Below are 25,553 nucleotides of genomic sequence, written 5' to 3' on the forward strand. Positions count from 1 at the left end.
ACTCCACTGCTTACCAGAGTGTTCAGATTTCCAATACCAGAAAGTATTAACTTTTGAGAGGGCCTCACCAGTTATCTAGATTGCAAATGTTCCAACAGGTAAAAGTCTGAGAGGTTTTTTCAACCTGCTCATGTCATGCAAGTAAACTTGTTTGAAAGACAGTGAAGGCATTCAGCTAGTCTTATTAGCTTTGACAGAAAGCTGCTCAGAAGCCATACATCTGGATTCAAGCAAGTAAACTCACATGATGGCATGCTAGGAAAACAAACTAAAACTCTTTAGTTCTACTTCATGTAGGATACACACTTAATCTCTATGCTAAAGCTAGATAAGGATGTTGTTCTAGCTCCCATTACCAGGATCAAAAAGCATCATAACATGACAAAATCAGTGTAACTTCAGTGACAAAACTTTTCAGAAGATGGATGGGGGAAAAAAAACCCAAACCCAACACTCTGCAACTTCTTTCAACACAGGTGCTACAACCCGCCCCCCCTTCTTCCTTACTGTTCTTATGAAAACCTTTTATTTCCCACCCACCCAACCCCACCCCCCACCATCTGTTTTTTTTAATCGAAACACTAGCCAACTGGTATGGAGTAGAAGCAAAGTTAATCAAAACTTAAAACAGACAGCAGGCCTCAAAACAGGGCTAGAAATTATTTTAAACCACCTGCTGAAAAGTATTCTAACAGGTGGGCATTTACAGTGTTAAAGACCCCCCCCAGTAACAGACTTCAACAAGATAACTCTACCAGCCCTAACAGAAATGCCAAAGACCTCTTTCAAGATCTGAACTGGTCTTTTGCTGCAATTTAAGGACTATACGTCCTGTCCATTCACTGTTACTTTCTCTGGGTCATTTCTGTAGTCTGTCAATGTCCTTTAAAATTAAAATTTCTGTCTTGCAAACAGGCAGCATCTCCTTCCAACACAATGCTGTCTACAATGTTCAAAATTTTTTTTAATATTTTCATTAGTAGTGAATATTAGACTCAATATAAACCCTTGCAGAATTACATTCAACATAAACCCCAGGACTAATGAGTTCACTAACCAGTAATGGTGCTGGAGGGTCAAGTCCTGACACTTCAACGACATTTTCATCATACTTGTCAAAATTAATTCCTGTCTGGTAACGTGCAAAGATGGCTTGTTCATCAGTAGGTGGAGGAGGAGGCACGTAAGTCACCTTTGGACCTTAAGAACAAAACCACTCAAGTTCATGAATAATACAAAGAAAACCTGAACTAGAACTATTTTAAGTCTGGAGATACTGAAGTTAAGTTCAGTGAGACATCATTTAGACTTCTCTCCACTTCTCAGAAGGCAAGGAATTTCAGAAATTCTATCAGAACTTAGATTTATACTACTAGACCTAACACTTACTTACAAAGCTCAGTTCAAATGCAGTAACAATGCATTTATTAATACACAAGAATAAAATTAATGTGTTCATGGCAGCATATTTATAGTTCTGGATTCCTTAAGGTATTTTTCAAGCTAATCAACTCAGAGGTCTCAGAGGTGTAAAGCTGTCCTGGGTTCAGCAGTAGCAGTCATTTTTCTCCTTCTTAGTAGCTGGTGCACTGCTGTGTTTTTGACTTTCAGCCTGGGAACAATGCTGATAACACCAACATTTTCAGTTGCTGCTCAGTAATGTTTACTCCGACCAAGGACTTCCTGAGTCTCCGGCTCTGCCAGGGAGGAGGGGAAGTCAAGAGGAAGCAGAGACAGGACACCTGACCCGAACTAGCCAAACAGGTATTCTGTATCACAGCACATCATGCCCAGTATATAAACTGGCAGGTGGTGAGCGGTTGTATTCTCTTCCCTTGTCATTTCCCTTATCATTATTATTATTGGTGGTCTCTTTCATGGACACCCCCTTGTCGTGGGGAAAGAGCTTGTGTGCCCTTGTGAGGTTGGGAGCTATGCTGGTGGTGGCATATGCCTCCGGTAGGGTCTCCCATGCCAGACAGGTCTCAACTGAAGGGTCAAAGTGTGTCCATGAGCAGGATGGGCTCACCAACCTTCGGGCAACCATCCTAGGAGAAGGACAATTCTAACTTCAAACCCGGGCAGATGGAGCTTGTTTAGCCCTGTAAGGCCATCCATCTAAGAGAAGGATATTCTAATCAAACCTACGACCTGAGGACTTTGCTGTCACTGTCCAACCTCACTAGGCCCTGGCAGACAAACCTCAGGTGTAAAGGTTGGGGCCAGTTCCGTGCACACTGTGCCTCACCTAAAAAAATCCCCTGCGCAGGCCCAAAGGGTTTACTCATACTTGCAAAGCGCTGTAGTGACAGACAAGGGACAAAACAGCAGGTGATAAGGTGCACTGGAAGTCACAGACCCAACCCTGCATGCAGGCGATTCAGGACACTGGTCGCTAGAGAATGACCCAGGAGATGACAGTCTTGTTTGGCAATAGCCTGAATGACCAAGCAGCCTTTCTTCAAGGAGAGTACTGCTTGCTCCATATGGAGAAAGGCCTAGAAAAGGTGGCCCAACCAAAGCTCATCTCCCTCTCAACCTAGTTGGCTAGCAGCAGCCAACAGGCATCTTCTCTTGCAGTCGATCAAAGACAGAGACAAAGGCATACACCATTCTCCAAAGGTGTGTCCAGACTGACACTCACATGTTGAAACATCGGAACCATGCTTGATACAGCAGACAGTGGGCATCCTGAGCACTGTTCTGTGCTAATTGCCCACGAACTGTCACGACTCAACATCAACATTGCTGCTGTCGGTGAAGTTTGCCTTCATGAGGAAGGTAGCCTTATAGAACATGGTGCCAGCTGTACACTCTACTGGTCAGGTAAATCTGAAAGTCATCTTTCTGGAGCTGGCTTCATGATTAAAAACTTCATCATCTCTAAACTTGAAAATTTGCCAATAGGTCATTCCGATCGTATTATCTCCTTGCGCCTTCCACTACGCAATAAGCAACATATTGCTCTTTTCAGCATATATGCTCCAACTCTGCAAGCTGACCGTGCAGAAAAAGACAAATTCTACACCAATCTGCATCACCTCACTCAAAAGATTCCTATAGATGATAAGATCATAATCCTTGGTGACTTCAGCACCTGAGTAGTTAAGAACTTTGAAGCCTGGAAAGGAGTACTAGGCAAGCACGGTGTTGGTAGCTGCAATGATAACGGATGCCTCTTGCTAGAGTTTTGTGCAGAGCAGCATCTTACCATCACCAATACTATTTTCCAGCAGAAAGACAGCCTGAAGACAACCTGGATGCATCCTCAATCTAAACACTGGCACCTTATTGGTTATGTCTTAGTGCACCAGAAAAATGTTCATGATGTCTGTCACACCTGAGTGATGCCTAGTGCAGAATGTCAAACAGATCACCGCCTTGTGCACTGCAAACTTAACCTCCACTTTTAAGCCCAAACCTAAGAGGGGCCGCATTCCGAGGAGGAAGCTCAAAGTTAATAATCTTCAAATAGCCGCAGTGAGGGACAGCTTTCAGGCTAACTTTCAAACTAGGCTGGAAGACCATCTTATAGATTCTTCTCCTGAAGCGCTTTGGCAACATATTAAAAATAGCATCCTGCAGTCCTCCAAAGAATCCTTTGGGTTCTCCTTAAATAAAAACAAAGACTGGTTTGACGATAACTATGAGGAGGTCCAGGAACTGCTGACAAAGAAGAGATCTGCCCATCAAGCACACCTCGTTCAGCCATTTTGCCATGTAAGAAAAGCAGCCTTTTGTCTTGCATGCAGTAAACTCCAACAGAAACTTCGAGACATCCAGAACTAGGGGTGCCTCAACCTAGCAGAAAAGACTCAACTATGCGCTGATTTGGGTGACCACAGAGGATTCTATGAGGCTCTGAAAGCAGTGTATGGACCCACATACCAGGTTCAAAGCCCCTTACTTAGAGCAGATGGCTTCTTACAGATAAAATTTCCATCCTGAATGATTGGTCTGAACATTTTCAAAAGCTCTTCAAGTGCTAACCGTGTAGTCCAAGGCGCAGGAATCCAGCGCATTTTACAGCATCCAGTGAAAAACGAATTGGATATAGCCCCTACCATGGGAGAGACTCTTAAGGCTGTACAGCAGGTGAAAACTGGTAAAGGAGCTGGGGTAGATGGAATCCCACCCGAAAACTGGAAACATGGAGGCCAAGCACTTCATGCTGAATCTCACAAGCTAGTTGTGTGCTGTTGGGAACAAGGTAAATTACCATCAGATTTTCACAACACAATCATCATCACTCTGTATAAGAAAAAAGGTGTAAAGTCAGACTGCTCAAACTACCTAGGTGTAACTCTGCTCACCATTGCTGGAAAAATCCTTGCAAGAATACTACTGAAGGGATTAGTACCTGCTATTGCAGAAGAACTTCTACCTAAAAGTCAGTGTGGTTTCAGAGCTAACAAGTACCACAAACATGGTATTTGTTCTCACACAACTGCAAGAGAAGTGTAGAGAACAGAATAAGAGGCTCTATGTAACTTTGGCTGACCTCACCAAAGCTTCTGACACTGTGAGCAGAAAAGGCCTGTGGCTGATCTTGGAACTATTAGGTTGTCCCCGCAAAGTTACTCAAAATGATTATTCTGTTACGTGAGGATCAGTGCAACCAAGTCAGATACGGTGAGGCACTCTCTGAGCCCTTCCCAATAACCAATGGTGTGAAACAAGGTTGCGTTCTCGTACCAACTTTATCCACAACCTTCTTCAGCATGATGCTCCAAAGGGCTACGGCAGACCTCAACAAACAAAACAGCATTTATATTCGATATTGCATCCACAGGACCCTATTCAATTCTAAGGTGAATGAAGGCCCACACTAAGACCCTAAATCACCTTGTCCGTGAACTGCTTTTTGCTGACAATGCCGCCCTTGTTGCCCACACAGAAGCAGCTCTGCAGTGCTTAACATCTTGCTTTGCAGAGGCGGCTGAACTTTTTGGGCTGGAAGTCAGCTTGAAGAAGGCAGTAGTTCTCTACCAACTTGCACCCCAAGAAGATTACCATCATCCCCACATTACCATTGGCGAGTCAGAGCTTAAGTCAGTTCAGCAGTTCAGCTATTTGGGAAGCATTTCCTCAGATGCCATGATCAACAAAGAGACAGATAACAGAATAGCAAAGGCATATAGAGCCTTTGGAACACTCCATAAAAGAATCTGGTGCAATAAACACCTGAAGAAAAGTACAAAGATTAAGTGTCTATAGAGCCATCGTACTGTCTACTGTTTTATATTGGTCTGAATTGGTTATCTACCGCCATCACCTGTGACTTCTCGAACACTTCCATCAGCGCTGCCTCTGTACAGTTCTAAACATCCACTGGACTGACTATGTGTCAAATGTTACTGTCCTTGAACAGGCAGGGGTCACCAGTATTGAGGCTGTATTGCTGAAACTGCAGCTGCGCTGGGCAGGGCACATCTCCAGGATGGAGGATCACCGCCTCCATAAGACTGTGAACTTGTGAACCTCCGTAAGATGGTGAACTCACCACCGGCTGCCGCAAGAGAAGTGCCCCAAAGAGGAGATATAAAGACTCCCTGAAACAATACCTCAGCCTTGCCCATCAGTGATCCACCTTGGCCTCTACTCAGGAGACTTGGAGACACACCATACATAACCCTGTTGTCTCCTTTGAGAACACATGCAGAATTAGTCTCGAGGAGAAAAGACAACATAGAAAGAATCGTGCCTCTCCTATACCACCCAAGGAGACCTTTCGCCATGCTTTTTGTAACCGGATTTGACTATCGCACATTGGCCTTTTTAGTCATCAGTGCGCTTGTAGTAAGCGTGGGTAAAGCTCTTCCCAAATCTTTGTTCACGAAGTCAAGCCATCATTATTATTGGTGGTAGAAGTAGTGGTTTTGTGTTATACCTTAGTTACTGGACTGCTCTTATCTCAACTTGTGGGAGTTACATTCTTCTGAATATCCTTCCCATCCCTCTGGGAGCAGGGGGAGGAAGGGCAGGAAGTAAGTTTGCTGCTGCATGGTTCTGGGCTGCTGGCTGGGCTTAAACTACAACAAAAGTTAATCGTTTGATGCTCACAATCACAGGGATCTCAAATGAGGAGGGCTCAGGAACCAAAATTATTCATACTAAATCAGAAGTTCACTATTAGTCTTTTTTTACCTCAAGAGAAAGGCAAAATAAGGCTAAAGTCATCCGCAAAAAACACCGCAGGCAAGTAAACATTTAGTAGATTGTCCCAACTGAGACTTTCAATACATGCCGAAGTCATCTATCACACACTGGAACCTGATTTCCTGCACTCACAGATCATGAAACTGTTTACTAACTTCTACTCAGTAAAACACATGAAGCCTGTTTTCCAGAAACAGCATCTGAATCTGAGAATCTGCTGTTCCTTTGTGGTTTGCTTCAATGACTACCATCACTCAGATTCCTACACCACTGCCAATTAAGTTCTCTAACACTTGTGTCTCAGGTATATAAGCTATACCATTATGAAGAAAGAACAGCCAGCACTGAAGAATTCTACAGCACTCCATTCCAAAATGTTAGTCATTCTTTAGATGACAACCACCACTATGGTCTCCAGTAATTTGAAGATGAATGAAGTTTAAACATACGAAGTTTAATGTTACATGAACAGTTTTGAGATGTTTTGCATTTACCCATATCACTACCTTCTTTTTTTACCTAATCACTTTCAGCAACTTCCTCTAACAGGATGTTCCCCAATTTGAAAAGAAATTAAAACTGGCATGTCACTTGTGAAGAAGCTACTCACCTCTTCCAGATTCTATTTCTTCACTGTGTTCTTTGTAAATTGCTGTTAAAGAAAGCATTCCATAGGTAATTACTTATAGAAATAAAACTCATTTGAGAGAACATCTAAGAAATTAAGCAACTCTATAAAACCACAGTTTCATCGGGACAGTAACAGAGAATCTGAGTAAAGATGCAACATACAGTGCATGTAATCACTTTAAAATACTTGTTTTTCCATCAGAAGATACGACGCTTACACGGTTATCTCTAATTACAAAAAGCATAACTGTTTTAAGAAGGCCCAACACAGCCCTAACTTTGCTACCTCTACAAATGCTGTCAGAGTGACAAGAACACTATTCAGAAATGGAGGCAGCACAACAACCTAGCCGCACCTGCTCTGTTCCTTTGCTAGATCCAGACATTCCTCTTACTATAAAACAACACTGTTTCCATGTAACAAACAACTCTTTATGAAGAATTATCTTTCCACATCAATATCTACACAGGCTAGTTCAACTGTTGCCGACCAATATCTGTAACAGTCTTCACAGAATCACAGAATCACAGAATCCCAAGGGTCGGAAGGGACCTCAAAAGATCATCTAGTCCAACTCCCCCACACATACTAGTATTTCATACAATGACTGTAAGAAAGTAAGGAATTACCATACCGCGCATTAAGGATGTAGTGATGTCCGCTATGAATATTAACGTTGCCTTTATAAACACTTAACGTTTCTGAACATCATTATTTGAACTAAAAACCTAAAAAACTTAATTTGAACTAAGTCAAACAGAGGCAAACCAATTGTTCTCTGGATGTTAAAGAACACTTATGAAAATGCACCCTTATAATTCTATCTTTACTACAATGAAAAATTCTTTACCAGTATCATACAGACTGTTCCTACATTGAGAATATCAGCCATCCACTATCCGTTACATTGGTTTAATGGTATTTCTAATTTTAACTCTGGGACTTCTGCAAGTGATAGACTACTATGCTCTATGCAGCACAACAGATGAGTTATAAGTTACAGGAACATCAGTGGCAAAGGAAGACAATGAGGGGAAAATTCCTTTGTGGACAGCAAAAACCCCAAAACATTAAAATAACATCATCAGAAAGAGCTGGTCTCTCAGAGCTAAAACCCTTACTCTCAGTAAAGTAACCCAGACAAACCTAAACCACTTCCCTTTATAGGAGGGGTAGAAAAAGTCTACAGTGACTATCTTGAAACTGAGAGCATTCTTAAAGACTTGCTTCGTATTTTGGGGTTAGCAGCTCTGCTTCACTGTGCATTAACTGATCCAGCCGCAGTAAGACCAAGGTAAAAAAAAAATATAGGAGACAACAGCTTTGAAAATCCAATTTCTAAAATTTATCCAAGTTACAAATTTGTCTTGTGGATGCAGGCATGCAAGCTACCTAACATCTGCAAGATGTTCTTAATTCAAACAGGGAGAACAATCACAGAGATGGCTAAGCTAAGAAGGTACAGCATTGCCACAAAATCTGCAATGAAGAAATGTGACAGATTTACCACCCTACTAAGAAGTCTCACCTGCACCTCCAAATGCTCCTCTTCCTGTAGAGCCAAAGAAAGTGCCAGACTGAGGTCTTTCTCTTTGCTCATCTTTAATACCTGTAAGTAATAAACAGTGTAGTGGATATAGCATCTAGAATTAGCACAATAAAATACTATGCCTAAAGCTAATACCATTTACTTAAAAATCTCTACACTGCAAAAACCTAAACATTCTTTGTAAATCTAATCCATGCTGTATTATTCCCAGTAATATTATTTTTCGAAGATGCCATCCATGCTCTACAACACTGCTGAAGAACAGAAGCTTCTACATAGATTCCACCTTTGTTTCAAGAAGCAAGCAAACCTTGCTTATACATTGTTCCCACAAAATCAGTCAGCATAAAAAAAAAAAAATAAAAACCTTACTCTCACTTCGTCCAAGGCCACCAGGACATCTTCCAAAACCTCTATTCTGTGTACTGGAATTTTCTACACCGCTCCTTTCTTGAAAACCTGCAGTACAGCACAGTACACAGCAACTTCATTTGCCCATTTTTGCATGTGCAGATCAAATGCCTTTTATCTGGCAATTATTCTTCACAGCCCTGATTTTATGAATTCAGATTAAAAGTGCAATAGAACTAAGTGATTTGTCTAAACATATGGAAAAGTGAAGTTATTTTTTGCTTGTATCGGTTTCTATCAAGTTTCATAACCTGTCCCACTTACAGCCACTGAATGATCTAGACACATGTTAGGTGGTAGCAGCTTCCACTGCCCTGTGTGCTTCCCATAATACTTAGTGGAAGCATATAGAGCGATACTGCTGAAATGCCAATTACTAAGCTCTTCAATGTGCACTGCATACCAGAGTGGCACTTGACATTATAGGCAGTAAGAGCACAGGGATTAAATATTGCTTCATGGAACCTGAAGAAAGCTTTGAAATCTTCCTCTGGAGAGCACTTGTATACTCCCTCACATAGCATGCATATGGATACTAATGTTCAGCTGCCTTTTATATTATGACTCGACAGAATTATCAGAATAATACGTCTCTCCAAGAAAAATGGAAGCAAAGCAAGAGGTGAACAAAACAATGCTGAGTCCTTCCTTCTAGCAAATGTGGTGGCATTATGCAGTCAAAACTAAGAGTTGATACTGAATGCTTACATTATGCAGAAAAATAATGAGTGGTAACCCAAGCATATGATTTTCCAACTCACAAAATACTTACCTGACTCTGATACAACAGAACTGAGTACCTCCACAAGGAAAATTTAATGCATCAAATAAGACTAACCATTAGAATTACAGACACTCTGGAAAGTTACCTCTGTTGGCAAAATTCCTTCTGCTACCAAATGTACTCACTGGCTGACACCATCTGTTGACAGATTCATTGCTACCTATAATTAGAAAAATGAATCAACATCAAAAGCTATATTTGACTTCAGGATAGGAGTTTGTTTGGGTTTTTAAACCCAACAGTAAAACTACAGAATCATTCAGGCTAAGAGAGACCTTGGACCTGTAGCCTAGCTCCTACACAACAAAAAAAACCAACCACGTGACAAAGGTGCTGTTTTATAAGACAATGTATTAAAATTAAAAAGTTTAGGACAGGTGCAACTACTGTTTTCTATGAAGAATAGCACCACTCAGCAACAGTACTGCTACCAACCCAGTAAAATTTGAGTTTCCAGACTCAGACACCAGTTGCAAGATCCTCCATTCTAACTGTTTTATCCAAAAGGAAGGCTGAATCACTCCCAAAACAACAAATTTTAACCATCTAAACCTACCTCCACCCCTAGAATACTCTCCAAAATCATCCTGCATATGCCAGCTTCTATTAGGTCTTCCAAAAGCACCTGGAAAACAAGAAAGTAAGGCTTTTGACACTGTCTCCCATAGCATCTTCATATACTAACCAATGAATCACAGCCTAGATAACTGGACATTGAGGAGGACTGGTTCAGTAGGCTGAACCAACTGTGTTCCAAGAGTTATGATTAGCAGCACAAACTCCATCTGGAAGCCAATCACTAGCAGAGAGCCCACTGATCAATACTGGGGCCAACACAGTTTACCATCTTCATTCATGACCTGGATGATGGGACTGAATTCGTCCCTCACCAAGACTGCAGACATACAAAACCAGTACATAGCACAGGGCTGTTTCATTCAGAGGAAACTCACATAGGCAGGCAATTTGAAGCAAGAGCCCCAAAATCCAAAGAAAAATGCAAAATCTTGCACCTGCAGAGGAATAATTCCAGGCACCATTACACACTGGAGACAACCAGCTGGAAAATACATCTTTGATGACAAAAAACCTGAGGGCTGTGGTGGAAATTAAGTTGAATGTAAGCCAGCAGTGTGCCCTAGCAGTAACAGCCAACAGGTAGTAAGAATGTTACCAGCAGGTGGGGGCAGGTGGTCCTTCCCCACTGGTGACATCTAGAGTGCTGCATTCAGTTCTAGGCTGTCCAGTACAAAACAGACACTAACATACTGGAATGAGTCCAGCAAATGACCACGAAGACAAAGGAAAGATTGATACAGATGTTGAACACAGAGTGACTGTGAGCTGGAACTGCTGTGCCTGAAAACAAGAATACTCAAAGGATCTTACATCTTAACAAAAGTGAGCAAAGATGAAAAGAGTCAGATTCTTTTCCCTGATAGCCAACAAGAGGACACGAGGCAACAGGCACCAACTGAAATACAGGAAATTCCATTTTAACATAAAGAATATCTTTTTGCTATGGGTATGGTTAAACACTAGACAAATTGCCCAGAGCACCTGCACAGTCTCCATCCTGGAGACATTCAAAACTCAGCTAGGCAAGGTCCTGAGCAAACCGCTATAGCTGACCCTCCTCTACAGAAGGATTTGGACCAGCCAGTCTCCGGAGCTGGCCTTCCAACCTGAGTGACTCTCTAAAAAAGAAATTCCATAATCTGCAGTATCAAAGTCAAAATCAGGGTATACAAGCAACCATAATAAAGTTATGACATCTGAAATCAAAACACTAAGTCTACAAAATTCCATGATGTACAAGTATGACACATGATGGAAACTCAGTGTTTTCCTTCCTGGCGAAAACTGCTTTACACAATGGTATAGATACCCCTAAAAAAACCCTAGGCACCAGGACATTCCACAACAAGATAAACACCTTAAAGATCATCTGTGTACAAGAGCTTGTCATAGTAGAAAAAAGAAGGCTGATTACATTTGGTACATTACCAATACACTCAATCAGGAAACTTGATTTGTACAACAATGGAAATGTTAAACTGCTGCATTTATAGGCTGAACAATGTTCAGAGTTCCTGTGCACTCAGAAGGTGCGAGTAGTTTGTGGCAAACCCTGTATAAAAGATTCTGATATTCACATTAAATGGCACAAGCAGAAAAAAAGCCACCCCTATTACTTAAACTGCTATTTTTATTGTTTATTACAATAGACTGGCTTCCATTGACCAAGTCTATTTGCTTTTAAATGGGTGAAGAATCCCCCCTTATTCCATCACTCCTCTTCCACTGAAATTTTCGTAACTTAAGCACACTGCGTTAATTAAATATTCAAAGTTTTTGGAAAGCACCCTATATGTCAACAAAATACTTGTTCAGTAAACCTGCTTCAGTAAGTTTCTCCACCATGCTGCCCTCTGTCTAATGAAACATGCTGGATAAAAACACAGATTTATAGACAGCAAACAGAACAGAATCAATAATAACTCTTCAGTCAAGTCTGCTATGCTTAGCACTTAAACCAAATTGACTGTAAACCACACTGTTACTTGCAAACCAACCTATTAAGACTAGTAACATAGCAACTTTCAGAATTATTATTTACCTACTGTGTGACTTTTCATACACCTTGATTCTATGTAGGTTTCATGCTCACTGGTCTTATAGGAACTGTAGAAGTTCTAGATACTAGCATTTAATTCATCACTGTTATCATCTACCACTCTTAAATTTACTAGCTTTCAAGCAGTATTTCATAGATTTAAGATAAACAGAATAAATTCTTGATCCCAGCTCACTCACATCACAAACTAGCACTGCATCAGCACATCCCTAAGACCTACTAAATCCTGATACTGTGTGTATATAAATGTCTTCCTTATAAAAAATAATTTGCAAGTATGCAATATTACTTTTAGCTTATCCTGACTGCAAGTATTTACACAACAGTACCACTACTATTGTTTCAAGGAAAAAAACTAAACTAAGAGTTTTAACTTGCATACATTAACTCTACTCGGGCCATCTAGTGTCAAACAGGCAAGCACTGTCCCGAGCCTAGAAGTCCACTGCACACAAGAAAGCAGCTCATGAGAGCTTAAGTATTAGCTGAAGCATGATCTAACAAATTAGAAGTTTTGCAAGAAAAGAAAGAAGGCCCATGCACCCTTTTCTGAAAGAAAAAAAAAAAGAAAAAAAAGAAAAGGAAAAAGGAAAAAAAAGGACACCTTTTTCCATCACCCTGTAGGGAAAGGACCCCTAATACTGATGCAACCTTTTAAACTAGATCAAGACAAGGGCATAATCTTACGCAGTGAAAGCCTCACCTCTGGACTTCCCAAGCAGCTTTAGTTCTTTAACTCTTTATTTAAACAGCAAATAAGGTTTACTCATATCCAGCATAAGTAAAGCAATCTCAGTATTACTACTTGTGCTTGAACACATTGGTAGAGTTCCCCTCATCTAAGAGCCATCAGAAAGACTGGGTTAAATCAAAACAAACACTTTGAAATTGCTCACACTGATCTAAAATGGCAAAATATGCACAGCTCAGGAAAGGAATAAACGGTTGATGATGACAGTGAAAGCAAGACCTTCAGCAGAAAAGTCCTCCCTGCCACGTGTTCAGTACAAGAGGCACAAATCAGAAAACACTTCTGCAGTGTGTAATGGAAAATATACTAGGGATGACAACTAGTCAGAAACAAAGAGCTGGAACAAACCAACCATGAAGCATCAAGACTCACTAACACCTAACTTGCAATTCAAGTTCTCTTCACAAGCACTGCCTTTCCTATTTGTTCTGTCACCTATTACTGTAGCTAGCAACCTGGAGACCTAAAAAACCTGTCTGCTGTTTCCTTCAGCAGCAACTCTGGCTTGGCATACTTAAAACTTCTGTATGTAAAACTTCTCTTCAAGTTTATAAAGGCATTAAGTTCATTAAATCAAGAGTGCTTTACAGAAACTTGATACCAAACATTAATGTTCTGTCTTGTATTTTTTTAGGATTTCCTTTCTACAACTTCATCTGACCTTTTCCTATTGTTAACACAACTGTGAAACAGGGTATCAATAGAACTGCTAAACATTGCAAATAGCACTTATTTTCAACACAGTTCATGTTCAGAAATGTTTGTGAGGTAGCACCTATTGATTCTCACTAGAAATTATATGCCATATTCAACACATACCTGCAATAAATAAAGAAGGGGTGAGGGTCAAAAGGGAAGTCTTCTCGCTATGCTACCTGCTTACTCCATGGAAATATCACAATAATAATACTACGTGCTTTTTTAATCTCCTAAACTGTTCAAGAGATCAACTCCCCCCAGATGTCTGTAAAAGTGCCTTTTACATACCCAATGAGCCTACACTTGGACTGAAGTCAGAGGACGAGCCACTTGGTCTTTCACTGAAGCCAGTCTACAGAAAGAAAAAAAGCACAATATCATGTTAAACCCAGGCCAAACACAACAAATACAGTTGTTAAGTCTTGTGCTTAAAACAAGTTGCCTATTGCACCAAGATGCACTCTTCTCAGACTCTTGTGTTCACTTGTTTATTACTCTCTGGTATACTAAAGAGCATGCTGTTTGCATCTGAATGGCACCAAAACCACGTTATAAACAGCTAACGTGGAGTTAAGTTTAACTTACCTTCTGTCTCTGTCTTTGCAGGCAGCAGCTTTGTCACCTTGTCGACAGACATTTACTGTTCAAAACAATACTACAATCTCTTTTAAGTATTTTTCAGTATTTTTTCAACATATTTGATTTGAATTATTAAACAGTTCTTATCTTAACCTTTTACTTTTTGTTTTCCAATTCTCCCCATATCACCAGGTAGCAGAGGAAAACAAGTGGCTCCATGGCAGGTACTTAGTTACCAGCTGGGTAACAAACCCATGCCTAAGAACTAAACTACTACCAAAAAACATGGTTCTGCTAGTCTTTAGTAACACAGTTCTACCACTGCCATTTCATTATTCAACAGACAGTAACAAGGACCATCAAACTAACCTGATTTGTGTGAGAAATTGCAGCCTACTAATATTCAAAAACCAGTTATCTGTTCTCAGTTAACTTACCACTTCAGAAACAAAAGATCTGACATACGTAAGAGAATCCATTAGAAAGGGGAAATGGCAGGCAACAGGAATCACCACTTTCAGTAGTTACAGAGCCCTTTGAATACGCCTTACCACTGATCTACAACTAGAAGCTCTAGCCTACTTCAGTTCTTCTTACTTTCTTTCCAGCCTTTGCTACTCTACTAGCCTACCCACACTGGTACTCAACTGCTCGCCCAAAGATCATAACTAATGACTTACTAGTATGTGCCACTTTCATGAAACGTCCTTTTCCAAAAAAGACACATCCTCTCACAACCTAGTGGAAATGGGCAGCCAGCATCAAGCAGGTGTCAGAGTAACACTTAACTGGCCACACTGACCATGGTCCCAGAACCTCCAGGGAGGCAGGACACCTAACATTTACAGCCTAAAATTGCAGTTATTTGTTAAGAAAAGGCTGTCTTTTCAACACATAAGTCAAGAACAAGTTCCTCCAAGTGCTTCACGAATCACAGGGGACCTCAGCCCACCAGCTGTCCAGACAGCAAGCCTGGGGATGGAAATAAAACAGGAAGGGAAAGAAAAGCAAACATGCTACAGCCCATCAGTTGCTAACCCATACCTGCTCCAGGGGTGGGAGAACTGCTGATGCCTCATTCACCATCTCTGTGTTCCAGTCTTCTGGGTTCATGGTGTGGCCTGACAGATCTGCCTACATGACACAAAAAGAAGTAGCAGCAACCCCTGCCTGCCCCCCACTGTGTCCCCCACAGTGCCCACACAGCAGACACCATTAAGCCTGCCTGTCCCAGCACTCACTGTCCTCGTCACCACTCTGTCAGATTAGAAGCTATCCTCCCGGAGGGGACAAAGGAAGAGCCCCACACCTACCTCCCCTCCGCCACCGCTCTGCACCGCGGTAAAATGGCGCCGCTTCTCCTAGGCCCCTAATAAGGCCACCGCCACGTGCTCTTGCTGATAAGTCACGTGCCAAACCCGCCAGCCAATGGGCTCGCGCCTCGCCGGCAGAGCGCGTGCCTCGGTGCTTGTAGTCCGGGCGCAGTGTGTCGCGCCGCCCGCGGGCCGGGGAGCGGTGCGCGCGGCACGCGGCCGCCTGCCCCTAGCGGAGGTGAGCCGGCCCGCGGGCGGCGGGCGGCCCCCGGCACCGCGCTGTGGCCCCGGGGTAGTCCCGAGGCCTGTGGGGGGCGAACGGCAGCTCTGGAAAACGCGGGTTCGCAGTGTCTGGGTACGCATCACGGTCCTGCTCGGCGCTCTGGGCATCGGAATGTCCCTTAGTTTCTTCATGGTAACCTACAGTGTGCTTTTACTTCGCAAACGTCACTTGGAGCACGGTGTGCTTTCCTGGTGTCCACAACGTGAGAAGGACATGGAGCTGTTGGAACAAGTCCAGAGGAGGCCACGAGGATGATCAGGGACTGGAGCACCTCCCGTATGAAGACAGGCTGAGGAAGTTGGGGCTGTTCAGCCTGGAGAAGAGAAGGCTGCGTGGAGATCTCATAGCAGCCTTCCAGTACCTGAAGGGGGCCTATAGGGATGCTGGGGAGGGACTCTTCGTCAGGGACTGTAGTGACAGGACAAGGGGTAATGGATTTAAACAGGGAAGTTCAGGTTAGATACAAGGAAGTTCTTTACTGTGAGGATGGTGAGGCACTGGAACGGGTTGCCTGGACAAGTAGTAAATGCTCCTTCCCTGGTAGTGTTCAAGGCCAGTTTGGACAGGGCCTTGGGTGACATGGTTAAGAGTGAGATGTCCCTGCCCATTGCAGGGGGCTTAGAATTAGATGATCTTGAGGTCTTTTCCAACCAAACCTATGATTCTATGAAATCCATTGTTTGGCAGAAATGCAACTAAGACATTAATTGTTCTCCTTCAAACAAGAGTTTTCAGCAGTAGCATAACAGTTAAAGGGGCATACCTCTTTGCTAGAGAGGGAAAACAACGAGACAACAAAACTCCACCCCACTCCCCCCCCCCCCAAACCAGAAAAAAAACCCAAACCCCAGCTGTTTAATTAGGTTAACCAGGCTATATATTTATTTTAAACAAAAAGAACAACATCCCTTTCCCACAGTTTTTTGTTACACCAGACTTGTTAGAGGAAAGAGGGATAAATTCCTGGCTCAGGAGTTTTATTTATGTTGAAGTGCAGGAGAACAGAGACAGGGCTTGTATCAGTTCAATGCATCTTTAAAGAATTGTAGAAAAAAAGTACCCTGACCCTTCCACTTGCATTTCCAAGCTACTTGAGTTTCTGAGTGCCTTCTGGTCACCTTTTTTCATCCTGTGAAATACTACAGTAGTGCTTAATCTAAAAATCATAAAGGAAGTGTAAACCATCCTGTAAATGTGATGCTCGTTGACCTGCCCTGTCATGTTCAACAAGAGATCTTGTCAGAAAATGTTTGTCAGAAAATCTATTTGAAAAACTGTGCCTCTTTTAAGAACTTTCATATCTTCTGTTGCAGAGAAGCAACCCCAGATCTGTAATTCTGCAGTGAACTTCTCAGTGTCTAGTAGAGGCTTACGGCAACAATAAGGTAAATCGCTGCAGCAGATGAGACCACTTTAGAGTGTTCTCTGAATGAAAGCTCTGGTTATTTTCACCTTTTTCATGCTCAGCTGAGCCTTACCCTTCAGAGCTGCTTGTTTTTCAGAAACATCAGAACAGGACATGGGTTGTGTTCCGAATGCTAAGCAGCCAAGAGACTTAAGAACCAGCTTCTCTGTCTCACAGTGAGCTTAAACCTGCACCACTGGATACATATGAGGCTGTGCTTAGTGAAGGTAGCAAAGTTTTGTGCATTTTACAACTATCTGCAAGTAAAAGTATCCATTAAGCTAAATCAAAAGAAGATTCACCATAGTGTTTGGTGGAAAGTTTTTAAAGAGCTGGATTTAATATTGTGTTTGTCATACAGATTTACCAAGAGGTCCTCAATGAATTTAGGCTCCCATTTTTCTAAACACTGCCCAGCCATGTTGAAGAGATACTTTTTGCCCAGAAGGTACTGTGTCCTCAGAACAGAAAGCCACAACACAAACACTGCAGGACAGTGACTTTTGTGAAGACAGGTGTTTGCAGCAGTTTTCGTAAGGGAGCAGGAGAAATCTCTCCTCTTCTGTTTGGCTTGCTTAGGATTCTTAAAGTAAAATATTTTTCTAAGCACACCTTGAGGACTATAGTTGCTGACCAAAATGAAATGAAATGCAGGTCATCCTGTAGTAGTAACCACCTATGTCTAGCACAGGACACATAGGACAGGCCTGCGGGAGTAAGACTAGAAGCTTGTAAACCAAAAATAACCAGTTCTTCATGCATCTCTATTTTTTTAGGTTTTAGTTTATTTCACTTTCATAGCACCAGCATGCAGCATTAACACTGCATTTCAAATGGCATGTGGTAGAAGATGGATGGACTTCTTGACTCATTGACCAAAATCTTGATGTGTTTGAAAGCAGCAATGTGCACCTGGCCCCAAAGAGTGACTGAGAGGCACAAGGCAGTAGTAAGTTTGCATGGCTACACAGGAGCAGGAGTTTTGTTCTGCCTGAGCTTGTGTGCAGCTGAACAGGATGAGGGGTGGTGGTTGTGTCTGCTGTCTCACTGCTGCCCAGCCCGAAATTCAACTACGCAGCAGTTTTCTTGCAGGATCAGCCCCACGGGTGGCCACATGATCTGTTTTGGGCTGCACTTGAACAGAAAGTACAGGTTGTGATTTGTGTTTTGTAACTGCATGCAACTCAGCAGTTTTTCCCAAGCATGAGCTATAAATACCCCTAGAATATGACTTCAACCAGTTTCAACTATGAAAAGGACGTGTTCTCAGCACGTCCCAGGACCAAAAGACTTAAGTAGCGAACTTCTAAGCTGCACTGGCTGGCTGGTGTCCTGGTTGTCGCGCCTGTTGACCTCTCCCGTGCTCAGCAACGGGTGCAAACCTCCCTGAGCGGGTCAGGAGGCTCAGAACACGTCATTCCCCAGAGAGGTGCTCGGCCAGTCACATGGCGGCCACAGTGGTTTGCCTTGGCAGGGATCATGCCTACACTCATCAACATGCTGACAAGGAGACATGGTAGCAAACAGGTGAGAGGCACCTAATCCACCATCAGCAGCAAATGTGAATCTTTTTCTTCGTGGTGGAACAAAGCGGTAAACGCCTGTCCGTACCATAACAGCCGCGCTGGGAACCGGCCAGGCACGGCGCACGAGTGCCTCCCATCCATGAAGCCCGGCGCCCGCGCACCGGTGCGCTCAGCTGCCCCGACCGAAGCTGCTCCTCCGGCAGAGCGCAGGAGGGACGCAAGCCCCCGCGCCCGCTGTTTGCCTTACCGCGGGCGTTCCCGCACAGGGCCTCATGGCCCCGCCCCGCGCTCCGCGCGCGGCTCCCTGGGACGCGTAGTCCTGCGCTCGGCAGCGCGCGCGGCTTCCGCACCCGGGCCGCCCTCGGCGCTTCCTGCTGCCGCCGCGGGAGCGCGGGGTGCCGGACACGGAGCGGAGCGGAGCGGGGCGGTGTCGCCGCCGCAGGTAGAGCGGTCGCGGCTGGGCGCGGGGCCGCGGGGTGGGAGGGGAAGGGAAGGGAAGGGAAGGGAGGCTCGGCGGGGCCCTGGGGTCTCGGGCGCGGAGGGCTCCCGGGAGGCGGCGGGTACCGCTGCCTCGCCCGCTGTGGCCGGCCCGCAGCTTGCGCTGGCCTGCTGGGCCCCTGCGCGGCGGCGGCCGAGCCCCGGCTACCTCCGAGGCACCCTGCCTGCAGCCCGGGCGCTGGGTGTGCAGGGAGGAGGGGGACGGGGAGCTGCGTGGGCCGCAGAGCCTGGTGGTACCCTGCCTGGTGCGCTTGTAACGTGGGAGGCCGAACGGAACGCCGGAGCGCTGTCTGATACGCGGAAACGGCGTGACAGCTCCTCGGGTGACTCTTAAATCGGGAAGCAGCTTACATCTGATTTAACGGGCCTGTGGACCCAGCGGCCTAAAACCAAAATGGTGTTAAAAATGTAAATTCATACCTAAGGTGATAGCTTTGTGTTCCTGCAAGTGTTTCTTTACAGTCTCCACAAAAAAAAAAAAAAAATTAAAAAAAAAAAAATCTGTGTACAAATAATGGTTGATTTATCACTTGAAGGCAAATCAATGCTCCATTTCTTAATTTTACTCAGATTCTGGCAGCAGCCACGTACCCAGTGGTGCAGTCTGAGGTATGCAGAAGCTCAGTGGTGGTTCAGCTTGCATATTCAAAAGGCTTTTTCCCAAAAGAAGTTGCTAACACGTTGCTCGTACAGGTTTAATCGTCTTCGGCCACACAATTGTAGGGATGTATGGACAAGCTAACTAGTGGCATGCTGTCCCAGGCTCCTGCATTCTTAGGTCCCTTCTGATACAGGATACACTGCCCCAAAAGAGGAACTGAGGAACTCCGCTGTCCTGCTTTAAGGTTTTTGTCATTCAGTGTAGGCCCTGCCTATTTCTCACAATTTATACATGCACATCCTGCAGTTTGAGATTTGTCCCTTGAGCTTTATTCATCCATTCACCTCAAAGTTTAAAAGAATACCATGTCACACCAAGTAGCACTTTTAAAAATAGTTTTCCTTTTTTGAACTAAATGGGTTCTTGTATTTAAACTACAAGCATGAGGTGGGTGTTTAGGAATAATGACTTTAAATAAGAAATGAAACAATATGTGCCCGCGGTTTAAATTACCACGTTTTACTTGTGTAATCTGACTGATTGAGAGCAGTCCTTTTAAGAAACACTGGAAATACCAAAGCAAAGAAAATGACTGCTGCAAATAAGCATAAGGTAAGCATTCGGTGGCAAAATCACTGTAAAAATAATTTAAGACTGCACAGGTTGAAAAGTAACAAGTCCTAGATGACTAAGTTCAGTATTTATTTATTCTAACGTGCATGACTTACTGATTAAAAGCTCTGACTTCTATAATGGCTGATCCACAGAGTCTCCTACACAGGGAAATCATTACAGAACCGCTGCTGTCTGTGCAGCAGCCTCAGCTCTAGTGATATGGAGCATAAATCTCAGAGGTCCAGCTGCTGTTTTTCCAGTGCTGTGTCCAATTGCGCAGGTAGCCATGGTTGCTTTGGTAGTGCTCCTCTCTGCCTTCCTCCCCCTGCCCTCAGGGAAGGTTCTCTGGTAAATACAGGACCTACAGGCCAGTAAAGCACAGTCTGTGCTTGTGGGATGACTAGCATGATTGACATACTGAGCACAGTTCCTGAGTTTTGTTCCTGCTGTGAGGTAAACCTGTTTGGTAATCCTCTTGCATGACCTGCACTGTAGGTCTGGTCTATCAAGGTGGGTGTCTCATCTTAAAGCATTGGCACACACATATGTGTCTGAGCCGTAAGCCACCATTGTTTGATACACAGTGCAAGCAAACTGTAATACAGTTTTGTCGTCCAGTACAAAGAAGACCAAATCACAGCACAACCACCAGGCTAGAATGAATTTTCTACATCTGCTGGCTCTTCACCCACCAATCTTCACTCCTTGAAGCTTTTCAGACTTTATAACAGGAGACAAAGAGAGAACCTGAGCGCAGTGAAAGCAGAAGCTCACAGGGGCAAGCCAGAGAAGATTAATGAAGGTCTAGCCCTGTTTCATATTTACCATATAAAAAGCATGTGGAGTGTAGCCTGGAGTGGGACTGGAAAGGGTGGCTTGGGTACCTCTAGGTAGTGTTTCATAGTTTACAGCCAGCAACAGAAGACCTCCATTATTGAATTCTCATTTATTCGTTCTCTTTTGCTGCCCTTCTGATACAGTGCTTTAGATGTTTGTAGGAGAATTATAAAAAGGACAGGAGGGCATATTGAGCTTCAACACATCAATAGGTGTAATTATATCCTACAAAGAAAAGGGAGAGCAGGTTTTAAAGTCTATGCAGACTTTGGACCATTGAAAGATACCTTGACATTGATGATGTTTATATAGCTGATATTAATGATGGTTAGGACTATGTTGATAGCTTATGATTGGAAAACATACCTCCTGTTTTAAACCCTTACCCAGAAGCGAATTCCAGACTTACTTCAGCATGCTAGCAGCTTTGACAGATTTTTTTTATATCTGGAAGAGTATTTAAAGTTTTCCCTATAGATGTAGCCATTCCTTGTTAGGTGAAAGGAGGGAGGACAACTAAGTGTGCTTTAGGGCAGTGTAAAGCAGTTCCTGAAAGATGCTAGAGTCAGTGTTGCTCCAAATTTGGGGGGTTTTTGGTACTACAAAGGTATGTCACGAATGTATTTCCTTTATCACAGCTGTTGTGGAAGATGTACGTTTTTCTCTTAATAACTGTGCTGGGTAGAGCCAGGAAAATGTAGGGATATGTTTTCAACAGCCCTTGTCACTGACTTTCATGGGTGTAGCAAACCCAGAGTATTGCCTTCATGGAATCAAATGCTTGGAGGACTAAGTTGCGTAAGTTATGTGATAGGTTAGGTGTTTCACAAGCAAAACCAAATTGTTTCCTCACCAAAGCTGAGTTGGAAAGGAAAAGAAATATGGGTGCAGAGAAAACACTCTCATAGTGTTGTCCCCTCAGTAGTAATGCAGCATACTGTAGAGGAAAACATAACATTTCTTCCTTTGTTCCTTCTTCATCAATAAGATTTTAGTTGTAGGAGAATGCAGTTAGCACTCTCTGATCTTTATCTCTGCTGTTACTAGAAGAAGCTGAGAGACCAGGATGCTTGTGCCTTAGGGTGACAGAAAGCAAGTCTCTGCAGATGTAAAAAGAGAACTTGCAGAAGAGTAGAATGGTGACAAGCAAATAGCAGAGGATCTGGATAGACAAGGCTTTTTAGAGAAAATACATCCTGCAACTGTTGGGGAGAAAATCGCTGTTTCTCATTCATTACCAAATACATTACAAAGCAAACCCAGTAACTGTGCAAGGATAACTATACACACAAACTTGTATTCAAAAGGACAGAGGTAACAAAGTTGGAGTACTTGAAGATTGGAGCATTAAACTTAGCTAAGTTTAATGAAAATGAAAATTTCCTAGGTAATCTTAGTTGTCTTGGTACATACAAATTATTCTATCGATCAGAAATGGTTATAAGAACATTATTTTTCTCAAGCTGGACATTTCTTAGAATGGGGAATGTTTTGTCAGAGCAGCAAAGTGATTAGTGTTCAGTTCACTTTTGTGTGAGACTGATCTGCTTTATCTGCTGCTCAACAAACCCTAACTAGTCCTCTTGGACATTTTTGCAGTGCTTAGTACAAATCACAGCTAAGCTATATGTAAAAGGCAATTTCACAATGTATCTGTGAGGAAAGACTGAGAGATTAAACAGCCAGGAACAGGAATGCTTTTATAACTAAGCACTGACAAAGACAAATTACCATGAACTCATGTCACTGACTCCGGGTACACTACAGCTAGCAGTTACCTCCTTCCCACTTGCAGGAAAATCCAGTTTCACAGCAAATGAGACAAGTACTCTTAAAACAGCTTTCTCCATTTCCGAGCAGCCATATGTTAATTCCCAGAGATCCATAGCAATTCTCTGAATGCTACAATAGCCTCATGCTAGCCCTAATCATGGTGTGTCATACAGTATGCAAACAGAATGAGGTTTGTCAGGCAACTTTTGTTTTTGACATGAATTCTTCATGTTTGACATTTCAGTCCTGATTATAGGCTTTTAAGACCATAGAGAGAGTACAGCATGTAGTATCACAGGGCTTTTTTAAAGAAACATGTAGAATGAAGTGAAAATAGATAGATACCCTGCATAAAAAAATGAGGTCACTAGGAAAGTAAGCAGTTGAGGTTATTGTCATGAGTTAGGCAATGAGTTCAGATAGCACAACTGGCTCCATTCCATGTATTAAAAATTAATTTATTGAGAGTGTGGTCCAGCCAAAATGGGTGGAAATTAGATAAAAGAAAGGTTAATCAGGTTCATTCTTCATTCTGCTCTTCTGCTTACAGTTGTCTTTCAAGCTGTACTGGCTCTAGCTGCAACATGTGTGATAGCTGCATCTGTTTGTAAAGTAATCGGTTTGCTGGCCATAAGCTTCACTTGTCTGTTCTCAACAACAAGCACTTAAAAAATAAATTGTTGTTGTTAATGGATCTTTTAAGTAGACCCTGAAGAGTCTATAAGCAACAACTCTGTAAGCTTCAAATCATGCTGTCAAGCAAACTTAGTGTATGCCATGTTTAAGAATGCCTTATTTTTTTTTCTTTATGGAATATTATAAAATGTCTGGGTTCTTTGTAGACATAGCACAGAGAAAATCAGACTGGCGATCGATGTTGCCTGCATTTGCAAGATTGATTTGTAAAGCACAAATACATTATTTACAACAGGTTTTAGGGAAGGGATGTATTAAAAGCAGTATCTTAAATTAGCATTCGATGTCTGCTTAGTTTGTGCCGTAAACCAGGGGCTGTGAAAAGACAGGATCTCGGTACCGCAGTCTTTTGGAAAATTCTGACTAAAACCACTTCCAAGTATTTGGGTTTTGAATTAATTTCCTATTTCAGCAGCCATTATGAATTTAAATTTTCATCTGCATTTTTATGGCTAAGTCCAAAGTGTGATTTAAACTCTGAGAGAGTTGCAAAAGTGCAGGACAGAGTGATGAGAGCAGAGAGCCATTACCAGTTCTCAGCACACCTGGAGAGGGAGAGGGGAGCAGAAGCTAGTGCCTGTCCTCTAAAATGCAATTCCTCATCAGGGTGAGATGAGGAATGATCTTTGTGCTTCTGCATTCCTCCCTGTGAGCTCTTTCTGTATTTTTCCATGCCTCCCTTAGCTATTGTTTGAACCCCCCAGAGTGGACATGGTTGAAAAATGATAGCTTTGCTTCCTTGTTCATCCTTTCCTTCAGATTCTTTGGGTTTTGCTGGTTTGTTTGGATTGTTTTGTTGGTTTTGGTTTGGTTTTTTGTTGTTTTGTGGTTTTGTTTGTTGGTTAGTTGGTTGGTTGGGTTTTTTTTTGTTTGGTTGGGGTTTTTTCCCCAGAGGCATTAGCAGGATGAGCTAATGCAAGAGGATTGGCGACACGCAGCTAGGAATGGATAGAGTCATATCAGTGCTTAATTTAGTTGATGTAATTGCTGGCACTGGGCTTGCACAGTGTATTTCCATGAGGATGCAGAAGTATCATGCACACTTCATTCTTTCTATCTGTCTTCCTGCATCGCCACCCCAGATTTCAAATGTCTAGCTGCCAGCCCTGTGCCAGCTCTGGTTCTCATCTGTATTTGTATCAGTCTCTTTAGCATTCTGAATTGTCAGGATACAGTCCCACTGAAAGAGCAGATACTTCTACCATTTTCGTTTGAAGAAGGAGTCCTGGTTGAGAAACTTAACGGAGGTAGCAGGGGTGAGAGCTGTTAAAGCCATTACGTTTGTTCAGCTGCACACAAGACCATAGCTAGTCCCATGTGAGAGGACTGTAGTTCAGTCTAAGTAGAATTCCATTAGCTTAAAAGTGATCTGCTCCCTATTGTTTGGCCAGGAGTGCTCTGAATGCATAGAATACATTATTATTAATGCATTATAAAACCATTCAGTGTCTTTAATTCAAGGAGCCTGCACACGGTAAACTGAAATAATCTGATCTTTATTATGGGAAATGTACTGGAAAACTGCCTATGTGTCTGCTGCAAAGTCTGAAGTAATTTAGTGAAACAGTAGTCCTTAATAACTGGTAAATTGTTCTCAGTTGTACTGTTACAAGCTGGAAATACAGCTCCTTTAAAAATCACACTGGTCTTACAGAGGAGCTGTAAGAGAAGAAGTCCCATGCTTTGGAAACAGGAAGATAAGACCTATGTATGAATATACTTAATGTTAATTTGCACATGGTGGACTTTATTCTTAGCTGTGTTAGCTCAGAGTATTTTGAACCTCACTTTTTACAGACCTGTTT

At 42.8% G+C, this 25,553-nt stretch overlaps 2 protein-coding genes across 2 annotated transcripts in view; one reads left to right on the forward strand and one right to left on the reverse strand.

Annotated features, from left to right (window-relative positions):
- Positions 1-15,512, reverse strand: part of DDX4 (DEAD-box helicase 4) — a 30,455-nt gene extending 14,943 nt beyond the window's left edge. Inside the window, exons 1-9 of the mRNA XM_065661803.1 lie at positions 15,443-15,512; positions 15,246-15,335; positions 13,911-13,974; positions 10,087-10,159; positions 9,620-9,690; positions 8,712-8,798; positions 8,319-8,399; positions 6,770-6,811; positions 1,058-1,200 (exon numbers count right to left, since the gene is read on the reverse strand). Of these exons, the coding sequence (XP_065517875.1) occupies positions 1,058-1,200; positions 6,770-6,811; positions 8,319-8,399; positions 8,712-8,798; positions 9,620-9,690; positions 10,087-10,159; positions 13,911-13,974; positions 15,246-15,314 (630 nt within the window). The 5' untranslated portion in view covers positions 15,315-15,335; positions 15,443-15,512. The remainder of the gene's footprint in view (positions 1-1,057; positions 1,201-6,769; positions 6,812-8,318; positions 8,400-8,711; positions 8,799-9,619; positions 9,691-10,086; positions 10,160-13,910; positions 13,975-15,245; positions 15,336-15,442) is intronic.
- A 3,514-nt stretch (positions 15,513-19,026) lies between these two features.
- SLC38A9 (solute carrier family 38 member 9) overlaps positions 19,027-25,553 on the forward strand; it is a 44,622-nt gene continuing 38,095 nt past the window's right edge. The window contains exon 1 of the mRNA XM_065661708.1: positions 19,027-19,170. The gene's annotated coding sequence lies outside the window, so the exon portion shown is untranslated. The remainder of the gene's footprint in view (positions 19,171-25,553) is intronic.

This window comes from Lathamus discolor, chromosome Z, assembly GCF_037157495.1.
Source record: "Lathamus discolor isolate bLatDis1 chromosome Z, bLatDis1.hap1, whole genome shotgun sequence".
Lineage (NCBI taxonomy): Eukaryota > Metazoa > Chordata > Aves > Psittaciformes > Psittacidae > Lathamus > Lathamus discolor.